The sequence below is a fragment of the Plutella xylostella genome, chromosome 9 (genome assembly GCF_932276165.1).
Source record: "Plutella xylostella chromosome 9, ilPluXylo3.1, whole genome shotgun sequence".
Lineage (NCBI taxonomy): Eukaryota > Metazoa > Arthropoda > Insecta > Lepidoptera > Plutellidae > Plutella > Plutella xylostella.
In genome coordinates this window covers 2,096,186-2,109,342 of record NC_063989.1, presented here as the reverse complement: position 1 = coordinate 2,109,342, position 13,157 = coordinate 2,096,186, and the positions used below count along the sequence as shown (strand labels likewise).

Sequence of the window (13,157 nt, the reverse complement as noted above, 5' to 3'; positions counted from 1 at the left end):
AATTAAATCAATGTAATTAGATTCCCCCGAACATTAGTTCTTTCTTCTTCTGAATCAATATAGATTTACACTCATACATTTAGGTTCGCTCTCTAAATTGACATAAAAATACATAATTATATAAGTAATACAAAATAAAAGGGTTATTTTTCCTAGGTGGCCATAATGGAGACATGCGAGATCTTCTCGTTAGAAAAGTATTCTCGTTAAAAAAGTATACAGCAAACGAAATAATTATGTCATACACACATCACCGTCCATCTTCGATTCTTTTACGCTTTAGTCCCATATGTAACAGTATGTAACCGCCCACAGATGGTGCACTACGTGTCGGCCACGGCGCTGACGTCACAGGCGGCGCTCGGCGAGCATGGAGACAGTTTTGGACTGCTTCTGAGGAAGGCTGGCGGCATGGGCGATATCAGGGACTGTCCTGTGAGTATACTGGTGTTTTTGGCTTTTTAGAGATTAATAATTGTCTTCGTATTGTCTTAGGTATCCTTATTTAGGTGGGTTGGCACATGACCGCTGCATAGTTAGGTCATTAAAATAGCAACAATGTGATGTTAGTGAATATGTACTCGTATACTGACTATGATTGCAGTGAATCGATCGGCATAGCTAAATAAATAAAAATGTAACTGATAGTTTCCATATAACTTATTTTCTTATGTACTTAACTTAATTCATCTTCGGAATAATCTTATTTATACTCAAGACATATGGCTCTCTATTTCTTTCCCTCATTGTCAAAAAACTAACCAACTCTCTCCATCTCTTCCAGAACGCTTGCGGCGCCAAGATCCAGATCTGCCGAACGCTCATGAACCGACCGGAAGTTGTTTCCATCGGCGTCGTGTGGGACTCCGAGAGACCCTCCGCCGAGCACGTGGCAGCCGTATACTCCTCCATAGGGGTCATGCTGCGGCCCACAGACGCCTTCCACTCGTGTGTGGACCGCGTGTGGGCACAACGCGCCACGCATAGGCTAGTCGGCCTTGTGACATACTATGGAAAACACTACTCCACATTCTTCTTCCATAGCAAACTGCGCCTCTGGATCTACTTCGATGACGCTGATGTGAAGGAAATCGGGCCGGAATGGTCGCAAGTTGTCGATAAATGCAAGAGAGCCAGATTCCAACCTCTTCTGCTTTTGTATGCGGCGTTAGATGGCACGCCGTGTGACACTAGGTATGCGCCGAAAGATGTGATTCCTTTCCCGACTCAGCCCCAAGACCGCCCAGCTATGGCCAGACGAGCTATGACCCCTGGGCCTGATGAAGGGGATCCCAGGAATACAGGCAACTGGAGCGGAGATCGCAACAGTGCATCTTCTGGGTCTTCCACTGCTGAAAGTCCATACATGTTCCCCAGACGGGTGCCCGGCAGTCCGACGCGAAAGGGAGAATTGTCATCGGGAGGATCATGCGATGCTGGCTACGATTCCTACTCGCTGTCGTCTACTGAGAGCATGTGTCTCCAACAAGGATTGAGACACAACTTCCAATTGGCTCAAATCCCTGAGCTGACCACCAATGGCGAGTGCGGAGCTCTATGCCTTGAAGCTGATAGGCTGTTAGAGAAGTCGAGACATGCAGAAGAAGCTCAAGATTACGAAACAGCTCTGGTGTTGTGTGAGGCCGCCGCGGCCAAAGCCAGATCGGCCATGGATGCGCCCTATAACAACGCGCATACAGTCACATTCGCCCGCATGAAGCACAACACTTGCTTACTGAGAATAAGGAGCTTACAAAGACGATTGGCGGAGACAATCAGAATCGCAGAAGTGCCGCAAAATGTCCGCAACACCAAGTGTGGGCTGCAAAGCTCTCCAACAACCATTGAGATCTACGCCACTCTGCCCAAAAAGAAGGGCTCGTCCAAAAAGTCCGTCAAAACCATGGAGGATGACATGGACTTCGTGACTAGAGAGCGGCCGCACCGACACAAGTCTAGGGACGAAGATAAAGGCCGCGAAAAGAGGTCAAGAAGTGAAGACCGCGGTCGTGCTCGCAAGGAGATCACGGTTGCTCCTGAAAAACCCATCGAGCCAGCCGTTATTGATGACAAGAAGGCTAACAAGAAGCAACACAAAATAAGACGAAAGCTTCTGATGGGCGGCCTCATCCGTAGAAAGAACCGCTCTATGCCTGACCTGACTGAGGGCGCTGATGGTAAAACAGACGCCAAGAACAAAGAAAAACGCGTCGCATCAGTCGACGACGGTGACGTGGGGAGGAAGCAGACTGATGACAAGTCCAACCTGAGCGGGTATTTATCCGAAGGGCATCTGGAATATTCCACAGCGACTGGGACCAATCCGAATTTGGAGAGGAGTAAGCTCATGAGGAAGAGCTTCCACGGGAGCGCGGGCAAAATGCTGACGGCAGCCAAAGTGCCGCCGCCGCCGCCGCTGCGCACCACTTCCCAGCTTAGCGGGACTAAGTTCGAGTCCGAAGTGATGGACATATCGGCGAGGATGCCTCACCCGCTCCCGGCTGAAGCCTACAAGCAGCCGCAAGATGTCGAGGAAGACGGAGGCTTCTCTGAGCAATACGAGCCCCAATCCCTCCCATATTACCCATCCTATGATGGCAACATGATCAATGGCAACCACTACAACCATTCTAGGCTAGAAGACTCGTTCAACCGCTCTGACGATAATCTTCAAAACTTCCAAACGGTGGTCACTAAAGCGATGATTCACCAGGAACAGAGTCCAGCTAAGAGGGACACTCCACCCCCGATACAACCGTCGCCGCACAACATGCAGAATCTCAACTTCGACTACGGAACAGATGTCGTTGACTGCGCGATGCCAATGCGAAGATCGCCTCAGACTTTCGAGCTGCCTCCTTACCCGAGTCCTCTAAACTCCGTGAATCATTCCCGTCAGCCAAGCGAGGAATTCCCCCCACCGCCTCTAGATCTGACCCCGCTCCAAGAAGAGCTAAACGCGATCAACCACGCCGCTCACATGCAACACGAGCTGAGAAAAGAAGAGCCAGATGTACCTAAAGGATCGTTCCTAGCTCAGTTGCAGGAGAAATGTAGTGAGATAGAACAGCGGGGAGCGACGAAAAACCAACCCGATGTTGCGTCTTCCCCTAAATCATGGCTGAAGTTACAGCAGGACAAACATGCTGCGTTGAGACTGAAGCGATCTGGCTCAATTGAAGGACAACTGTCGAATTCCAGCGATAACAGCGCAGACAAAAATGCTTACTACAAGCCTAATAACTCCGTGAAAAACATAGCATCACGGTTCGAGAACAACGCACAAAATACTCAAATAGACGGCGAAAGATCTCACATCGGACTAGTGATGCAGACAAGTGCTAACAGAGACGTCATCAACTGCTCCAGTCCCGTCAACAACATGTTCAACCGACGAGCCTCTTCCTCCTCGATAGACTCCAAGCAAATAGAGGCAGAATTCGGAGAGCAAAAGCTGACTAACGGTCCCTACATCGACCGATCCAAACTGAAGAAGAAGTCAGTGTCGTTCTGTGACCAGGTCATTCTGGTCGCGACAGCAGAGGACCAAGAGGATGATAGTTACATTCCCAACCCTATACTAGAGCGAGTGTTGAAGTCAGCTATGAACAAACCGGAGCTGACGACTGTACCTCTGCAGTCGGAAAAACCTTCGCTTCAGAGGCAGGAGTCGATGGACAGCCAGTCGTCTCGCTCTACCATTTCCTCTCTGTCACAGAACTCATACGCACAAAACGATGACGAACATTCCGACTATGTGCGAGTACAAAACCATCAGCGCTGGCAACAGAACTACGCACAGAAAGCCTCGCCTCCCTATGGAGCCAGCCCGCCCTACGGAGCCAGCCCGCCGTCACAACCACCCCAACAAACCACCCAAACAAACAGCCAGATCTACATGTCTTTGCCCTCCAACTCGCCTCAGAACGCACCAACCCCGGTCCCATACAACCAGCCGCCATCGCCCTACCAGAACCACTCCCCCAACCCACCGAACTTTGGTCAGAACCCGGCGAACCGACTCACCCCGATCTCGCAGGCGAGTCCCACATACATGACGAAACACGTCGCGAATCTTCAGCGCACTGTGCCCAATACCTACCCGCACCCACCGAGCCAGATATTACAGATGACGCAACCAAGCAACGCTTACTACCACCGCCTGCCTCACCACGGGCAGCAGACAAACTTCAATGGAAACAGAGACTATAACACGCAACCCGCGCAAGCCCCGTACCAAGCTGTGCCTGCGACGTCCCCGGCATACCAAAGCTACCACAACCCACCGACCAGCTACGCCAACTCAGATTACTCTAGTCGCTACCAGCCACCGAACTCTCAGCAATACCCCCCCGCCTCCCCCTACCAGCGCGTCCCTCCCCCTCACGGTGAAACATCGCCTGAAAACTACCCACAAACCTACCAGAAAGTTCCAAACACGTACTATCCGGAAACAAACGGGCAACGCATGCCAGACTTGCGACAGTACGCCAACGCGAATACTCAACAACGCCAGATATATCAAGGTGTTGATGCTAATATGAATTCCGAACCGGTACAACAGTATCAATACACTCAGCCGGGTCCATACCAGCACTTGCCTCCGCCTAAACAAATGCCCAAAAAGGTATCCTTCGAGCCCGGCACTAAAGGGGGAACGGACTCGCCTGTCCCACCCCAGATTAGCGGAACTAACCCCTATCAGGCACAGAATACGGGTCAGAAAGCCCTCTGCAACCTCTGCAGGAAGAAGTCCGTCCAACCACCTTCAGTGTACTGTCCGGATTGTGACTTCTACATGTCCCGGTTTAAACCAAGATCATAGTCCCAAGTTGCTAAATTTTGTAGAGTAAAAATTGTAATATAAAATTATTGTAAATCATTAAATTAAAATAATTATGACTGATCTCACTTGAGAATATGTAACTACTTAATTAATTACATTTTCATTATAAATGTTAAGAATACTTAATTAAAAATGTATGTAGGCTTAAAATGTTAAACTATAAAAAATCTATATTGCTATCCGTGATTTTTACATGAAAGAAATAAATTTTACTACAAATTAAGCTACAATTATTTTATTTTCTCCTACCTCTACCCCATAGATATAGTTAGCATAAAAATTGGAATAACAGGAAAGCCTAGTACCTACCTACTTATGACGACCGAATGGCGTAGTGGTTAGTGACCCGACTACTGAGCCGATGGTCCCGGGTTCGATTCCCGGCTGGGGCAGATATTTGTTTAAACACATATATTTGTTCTCAGGTCTTGGATGTGCCCGTAAAATGGCAATAGGCCCGCCCCCTATTACATTGGGACTAACATAACACTCTGGCGAAAAGTGGGTGCAGAAATGCACCTCTGCCTACCCCGCAAGGGAGTACATTAGTACAAGGCGTGAGTGCGTGTTTTTTTTTTTTCTACCTACTTATTTAAATACGAGATTTACCTACGCTATACTGTAGGTGAACAAGTGAATGCATTATGCATGGAAGTAATAAGTACGCAAAATCAGCATAGAAATAGATGTCGTGTGGCCATAGGCCATAGATGGTTTGATCATGAGCCCTTTACTTTGAGCGATTTTTTATATACAGCGCCATCTATGATATATTTAGAGCACCTTTTATAGGCCAGGCAAACAAGAGTATCATCAATCTCTACATTTTCTGCAAGTGGCCAAACTGTTTCAAAAGTGCAAAACATGAGCAATAGATGGCAATGGTGTTTAGATTTTTTATTGTTGCCATATTAAAAAAAAACATATTTCATGTTGGCAACTCTAGAAAAAAGTTAAATTGATGATAAGATGACATGACAGCTTGTTTGACAGTTGTTTAATGGCGACCACCAGTGACGGGTCGTCTGCGAATGTGTCTTAGTTTATTGTTGTTTTAGACTTTAGGTTTTGTGTTTACGATAAAATGACGGGGATCCTGCCTTCATATCAGCGGTTCGTGAATGGCGTCCCTGTCCCGTCCATTTCGCGGCGCTCGTTCCGCCTCCGGGAGAAATATTTAATTATTTCAGTACTGCTGACTTTTGGGATTGTATGGCTAGGAGCCCTATTTTACTTGCCCGAGTTCAAAAGTTCGAACGTTGTGAACGACAGTGTGTATGATGTGTACAAGAGGATCCAGAAGGCGGGTCCGGACCTGCTGATCCCGTCGCCGTTAGCGCAGAATGAGGTGGGAGACTACCCCATGGTGGGCATCCACCGCCACGGGAATGTGGGCAGTGATCCTCATTTAATTGAGGACAAGAACCGGTTACGAGCCAAGATAGAGGAGGACATGGGGATGAAGGTGCTGGAGCGTCCACAGTTTGAGGTGGCTCCGTCTGTGTCCTCATCCCGGGGGCCCAGCAAGGGTCCAGTAGATGCCATAGAAGAGCCCGCCCCGGCTGGCAACAATGCCGTGAGCAAGAGCATAGCGCAGGAGCCCAAGGCTGAGCGCTTAGACAAGTATGTGGCGGTGGCGCTGTCTCCCTCCGCTGACCCTGATGACAAGATGAAACTGGAGACTGTTAAATCGGTAAGTGTTTTGAATCAATATTTTGCATAATTTAAATATTCACTTTGCTATTCAAACCTATGGCAAGAGAAAAATAATAATAATTACAGATTGTAATAACATACAGAATGTAACATGTTTAGATCTTAGCCTCTCTATAAAATGAATGGGTAGGAAATACCTACCTTCATAGTATACACAAGAAGTAAAAGATATGCACTGTATTTAAATAACATTACCACATTGTTACTATCCTATGTATTGTTCATAATATGTATCATCATTTTCCCCTTTGAATATTCCTACTTACTGTTGACTATTCTTTCATTATTTTATAACATAGGTACTTAAATGTTCTGATTTTCACAATATTGCTGTAAGACACACTCTACATTATTAAATTATAATTTATGTATATGAATAAATATATATAAATATACATAAAAATACAATGAATAGTTATTCATTTTTAAATATCTACTTGGTAAAATCTTTTAAGTCTATTCTTTAGTAACACAATAACCATAATATATCTAAGATGTCATAATGCAACTAACTAAACAGTATTGCATTACAAAGTCATTGATGCAGAAAGTCTAGTATTTGCATTCAGTCATGCGTTGAGAACTAAACATTGAGTATACTACTGTCGGTGAATGGATACATCGAGTATGGACTGAATGAGTCACTGTGAACCTTGCAATAGCTAAGCCCTTTGCATCCATGGTCAGGGAAGCCCTACATACACTGCTCTACTCCAGCAAAATATATTTGAATAATTATGGCTGCACTTGCTATCAGAGGTTGGGTTTCTTAAGGTATCTTCTACAACAGTGTTTTTCAACCTGTGGGTCGCGACCCCCTGGGGGGTCGCGAAGCATCTGTAGGGGGGTCGCCAAAGGGCGAAAAAACTGGGTACTTTAGTAAAAAATCAATAAAGACTTAATTTAATTTATTAACTCAACAAAGTATTAATTTATTAACTGGATCTGACATTTAAAAACTTTTACCTACTTAAAATTTTCTTAAATACGAAGGTGGAGTTGTTTTTTATTTATTAAATTATCCCATCGTGGATCTGTTTTAGTACAATAGACCACATCCACACAGTAAGACAGATTATACAAAAGACCGAATCAGCCTCTGTATCTAGCCTTTGTGGACTATGAAAACTCCTTCAACTCCATCGAGACATGGGCAATTTTGGAAGCGTTGCAGAGATTTCAAATCGACTGGCGCTATATAGAGGTATTGAGGAGTCAGTACGATGCCGTTACTATTCAATGACTGTCCAGGTAAGTACAGGGCCACAATACAAGACCTACCCACCTGTAAAGAGGAGTGTAACAGGGGGATGTGATATCTCCGAAACTGTTCACCAATGCATTGGAAGGTGTCTTTAACACGTTGGAATGGAAAGGACATGGCATATGTATAAATGGCGAGTACATGTCACACCTCCGCTTCGCGGACGACATCGTTTTTATGGCAGAATCTCTGCAGGAACTCAGCTGGATGCTAAGTGGCCTAAATGCTGCTTCCCGACGTGTAAGCCTCGGCATGAACTTGGACAAGACGAAAGTCATGTAGAATGCTCACATCAAACCGGAGCCGGTCATCGTTGGTGAGGCAATAATCGAAGTTGTGCAAGAGTATGTCTACCTCCTCGGGCAGACTATTCGGCTAGGCAGAAGCAACTTCGACAAGGAGGCTGCAACTGCAAGGCGCATCCAACTGGGTTGGGCTGCATTCGGCAAATTGCATCACATATTCTCCTTGGCCATCCCTCAGAGCCTTAAGACAAAAGGTTTCAACCAGTGCGTCCTGCCAGTGATGACGTATGGTGCAGAGATGTGGGCACTGACGGTTAGTCGGACTAGTCCACCGATTTAAAGTCGCTCAGCGTGCTATGGAGAGAGCTATGCTTGGGGTTTTTCTGATAAATCGTATCAGAAATGAGGTTTTCCGCCAGTCAGAGGATTAAGATTACCGACACAGCTCTCAAAATATGCAAGCTGAAGTGGTAGTCATATCTGCCGAAGAACCGATAACAGTTGCGGTAAACGAGTTCTCGAGTAGAGACCACGAATAGGCAAACATAGCGTGGAAGGCCTTCTGCCTGGTTCAAAGACGACGACCACAAGTATTTATTTTTTGTAAAGCCAGGTATTTTGTCTTTTTCATTTTAATACAAAAAAATAATTCAGGATATTTAAATGCTCAAATAGTCAGAAAGAAAAAAATTCAATAAAAATTCCGGGTCGCAATGGCATTAGTCTTACGTATGTAAAGTATGGCCACACGTATCCGACGTATATAATTGTAAAATAAATAAAATTATATGTTTTTAAATCCGATAAGTATGTACTTAGGCTTAATCATGGAGACCCATAAATACGTCGTAAGGAATAAATACTGTAACATACATACATGATAAAAAATCGAAATGGTCAAGGGGGGTCGCGAAATATTTTTATATACCAGGGGGGTCGCATCATGAAAAAGGTTGAAAAACACTGTTCTACAATATACATTTTGTGTAATTTTAAAGTGTAATGTATGTAAGTACTAAAATTGTTGCAGCTACAGCTAGGGATCAAAAAGTTTTTTTTTTCAATTTTCAGTACCAAAGAAATATGTCAGATTCAGATGCATCATTTACTCAATGTAAAAAAAAAACAGTTATTTGGTGATTATTAAGATCTACCATCCCAACAGAGACTCTTGACAAATGTATTTTTGAAAATGAAAGACATGTCCTCTGGTTAAATCAATACTGTAGATTGCAAGTACTGGAGTTCTGACCTCCTACCTAATTCTAAAAATGCATTATTAGATTATTAAAGTCAACTAATTTCATTATGATAATAGAGCCTGAATTAAGTTAGTAATGTAATATTGCAATTTATGTTGCCATCATGTAGCAAAGCAATGTCTGGTGCAGCCAACCATCACTAAATATTTAATACGCTATTCAGTTTGAATATATATTTTTAAGTCATTGTAAAACTTATTTGCCTGAAATGATGAAATATTAGTCATATTTGAATAATAAATGTTGTGTTTTTGCGGCCGCTACACGGGTTCATTATCGTCGTCGATACACACACACACGCACTCACGCCTTGTACTAATGTACTCCCTTGTGGGGTAGGCAGAGGTGCATTGCTGCACCCACTTTGCGTCGTCGATAAACCCTATTAAAGCGCGTTCCACCAATCACAGCACTGTATTTATGGTGAATCGCGATATAGTGACGTTTGCCTACGTTGGCAACAAACCCATGTAGTGGCATAGATTTTACAATAATGATCTTAGAAAAAGGGGGTGACGACTGAAAAGAAATTTGTTCAATGCAAAATAAATTTCAAGGACCTATTACCTATACCTACATACCCTATCCCTACATAACTAACCAAAAAGTTAATTTCATTATTTAAAAGTTATACCTACCTACTTAATTTTTCTTCAAACGGCGGCGATAGTTATCCCTTGATACCTCCTCAAGTAGACATGACATCCGCTGACTACACAATGCTCATTGAGCCGGTGGCCACCGCAAGAGGTTTTCTGCCGTTTGCACCCAGCGGCTTCCCACAGACTTCCGCAGATCGCATGTCCAGCAAGTAGGGGGGCGCCCCACAATGGCCGATGGTCTTTATGGTGCAACGAGAACCTATTTTTAACCGACTTCAAAAAAAGGAGGAGGTTCTCAATTCGTCGGGATCTTTTTTTTTTTTTTTATATTTTTTTTTATGTATGTTCACCGATTACTCCGCCGTTTATGAACCGATTTTGAAAATTATTTTTTTGTTGTATTGGGTTGAGCTCCCAGGTGGTCCCATTTTTTTTCAGAATTTTATCTCACCCCCAAGGGTGGGTAAAGGGGTAAAAACAGGGTATGAATTTCCATTTTGGGCACATATTAACCGATTCTAATGAAATTAAGAACGTAAATATAGTTCTTATAACAAAAAAATATGATGGTGACCTTGAGCTGATCTGATGATGGAAACGGAAGGCAGTCAGGGGAACTCCTCAACGGTATATAGCAACTACTTCGTGTTTAGGCTTGAATGATTCGTATTGATTAGTAGGACTTTTTGGTATCATTTGCACCTTACTTTTGATTGAAAATTATTACAAATAAACTAAAAACTATTAAATAAAATAATAATTAAAAAAATTAAAAAACCGACTTCAAAAAACCACTAAAATGTAAGAAATAATTTAAGGTTTACACAAATTCTACTCGTATGAGACAGTACAAATATACCTAAGCAGGAACTGTTCTTTTTTGAAGTTGGTGCCATATTTCTTCAGATTACTTTGTCACCGCACCAACATAAAAAAGAACAGTTCCTGCTTAGGTATATTTGTACTGTCTCATACGAGTAGAATTTGTGTAAACCTTAAATTATTTCTTACATTTTAGTGGTTTTTTGAAGTCGGTTTTTTAATTTTTTTAATTATTATTTCACGTTAGCATCTGTTTTGGGGTCTTATGGCCTAATATCGCATTTAGGTGTATCACCAGATCATGGCAATATTTTTGGTCTTATATATGTCGCAGGCATCTGGTTTAATCTCCTGTTTGATTGAACCGCTAGCCCGTTCATTGGATGACGCTACTCAGTTGAATGACTAAAGAACAACTCGTCAAGTGGTTGACTGTAACGTCCAACGTCTTGACTGAACGTTATTCAGCGAAGTCGTTAAATGGGATATAGTATAGCAAATTTGTAATGTCTGGTTAGGATGAACATGACCAGACAAGAGTCAACAAAAATACTATGTTACAAAGCTCTCATCTCACAAATTAACTAAACAATAACAATAAACGTAGGTACCTCGATATTGTTGTTCATAATTATCCAGTATCAGCAGATTTTTTTCTTTGAAACTATCCGCCGGCGGAGTAATAATAGGTAAATCCATGTTGTCACACTATTTTAACATAAATAACGCACTTTAAACCTAATTTATTTGCAAAAAATAACAATACAAGTGCTTTTTGTGTCAGCTGTTCGCTGTTAGACGCCATATTTGTTTTATTCACCACCTGACTGATTTTAAGTCCGCTAACTAGTTGGACGTTTTGTGACGCTTGTACAATCAACGTTCGGCCTAGTCATACAACTGAATAGCGTCATCCAATGAACGGACTAGCGGTTCAATCAAACAGGAGATTAAACCAGATGCCTACGACATATATATAACAAATGATAATTTTTATAATTTATTCCTATCCTGATAAAAGTTTAAATTACCCTGAATCCAATGAATATCATAATTGTTTTCGCAACTAAATGACCGCAAATAATTGGCAATTTTGTTATCAATTCGATCGTGATTAACGTTTCAGTACGTACGCGATACAGAAAGTTTATTTACTGTATAATGATTTTTATTATTATACAAATTATACTGCGCAGAAATCCTTGGCAAAATATTTGGTATAATACAAACAAATACTAGGATAATTAAAGATACGAGTACAATAAACATGACAGTAAAATACTGCTGCTTACCAGAGTTAGAGAAACTTCGGAGAGGACCTCATTAATAAGAAATGAAAAATACGAGTTAGGAGACTTATATCTAAATTTACATACTATTAAAGACTCGGGGGTTGATAACTTAACTTACATATCATCCTAATACTTACAACTCACCCGTGCTGTATCTACCTCAGATCTACACGTACAGTGGATCATGTTGTAGCTGCGACAAAGTAACACTACCGAACCGAATCTGCCCGTGAAACGTACTATATCAATAACAAAATGATAGATAGATATCTGGGCAAGGCAATAATAAAATGATAGATAGGAACATTTCGATTTTGTAGAGTCCGGTTGTAAAATAACTGTAAAACCGTAGAAACGTATTTAGCGATACAATAACATCATAAAACGTGGAGTTTCGGGCGGTCGTTACTCCGAATGATGGATGACTGAAACTACAGTGCGGCTGACTTAATATTACTCACATTTATTTTATAAATATGTTACATACACTGGCACTTTTGTATGTAGTAATTTTAGCTTTTGTCGGCATGTTTCGAGGCCGAAAAAACACATGTCGCATTTAAAATATTTGTAAGAAGAAACAATTTGATCAGTGTTTTGTCACAAAAAAAGTTTGATCTCTATTCCCTTTTCCCAACGAGTTTTCTTTTCTGTTTTATCTTAACATTTGGAGGCGAAGCGCGATGGATAAATCATAGAAGAAAATTACTCTCACAAAAGTTATAAAATCTAAATTTTCAATAAAACACATAAAAGTACCTCTTTTATATAAAGTAAAAGTGAAGGCTCTCGCGCGTACAGTACATTACAGTACAGGTGGTTGACACTAATTCGGAGAGTGTCTGCTAGTGACCACGAGACGGCACGCAGCGTATGGCCGCGTGTGCTAGTGCTTAGGTACTCTTGCTAGACGAAATTTATACCAAGTCACAGAGAGATGCCGTCATGCTTTCGGTACGTTAGGGTAAGATTTATGGTTCGCGTAACAGGGCTCCGTTCGTTTCCACTTCGTTTTCGTGAAGCTAGAGTGACCCCAGACACAAGTTGGGTATTTTATACACTCACGAGCAATGACAAAGTTCAGTGACATAGCGCCAAATTACTCCAA

The 13,157-nt window shown here is 42.5% G+C and overlaps 2 protein-coding genes across 5 annotated transcripts in view; both read left to right on the top strand.

Annotated features, from left to right (window-relative positions):
• Window positions 1-5,069, top strand: part of LOC105389135 — a 74,286-nt gene extending 69,217 nt beyond the window's left edge. For all 4 annotated transcript variants that reach the window (XM_048623041.1, XM_038122063.2, XM_038122057.2 and 1 more), the window contains 2 exons: window positions 316-435; window positions 785-5,069. In XM_048623041.1, coding sequence (XP_048478998.1) covers window positions 316-435; window positions 785-4,825 — 4,161 coding nt within the window. In that variant the 3' untranslated portion in view covers window positions 4,826-5,069. The remainder of the gene's footprint in view (window positions 1-315; window positions 436-784) is intronic.
• Window positions 5,070-5,840: 771 nt separating this feature from the next.
• LOC105387263 (mannosyl-oligosaccharide alpha-1,2-mannosidase IA) overlaps window positions 5,841-13,157 on the top strand; it is a 68,534-nt gene continuing 61,217 nt past the window's right edge. Inside the window, exon 1 of the mRNA XM_038122100.2 lies at window positions 5,841-6,539. Coding sequence (XP_037978028.2) covers window positions 5,931-6,539 — 609 coding nt within the window. The 5' untranslated portion in view covers window positions 5,841-5,930. The remainder of the gene's footprint in view (window positions 6,540-13,157) is intronic.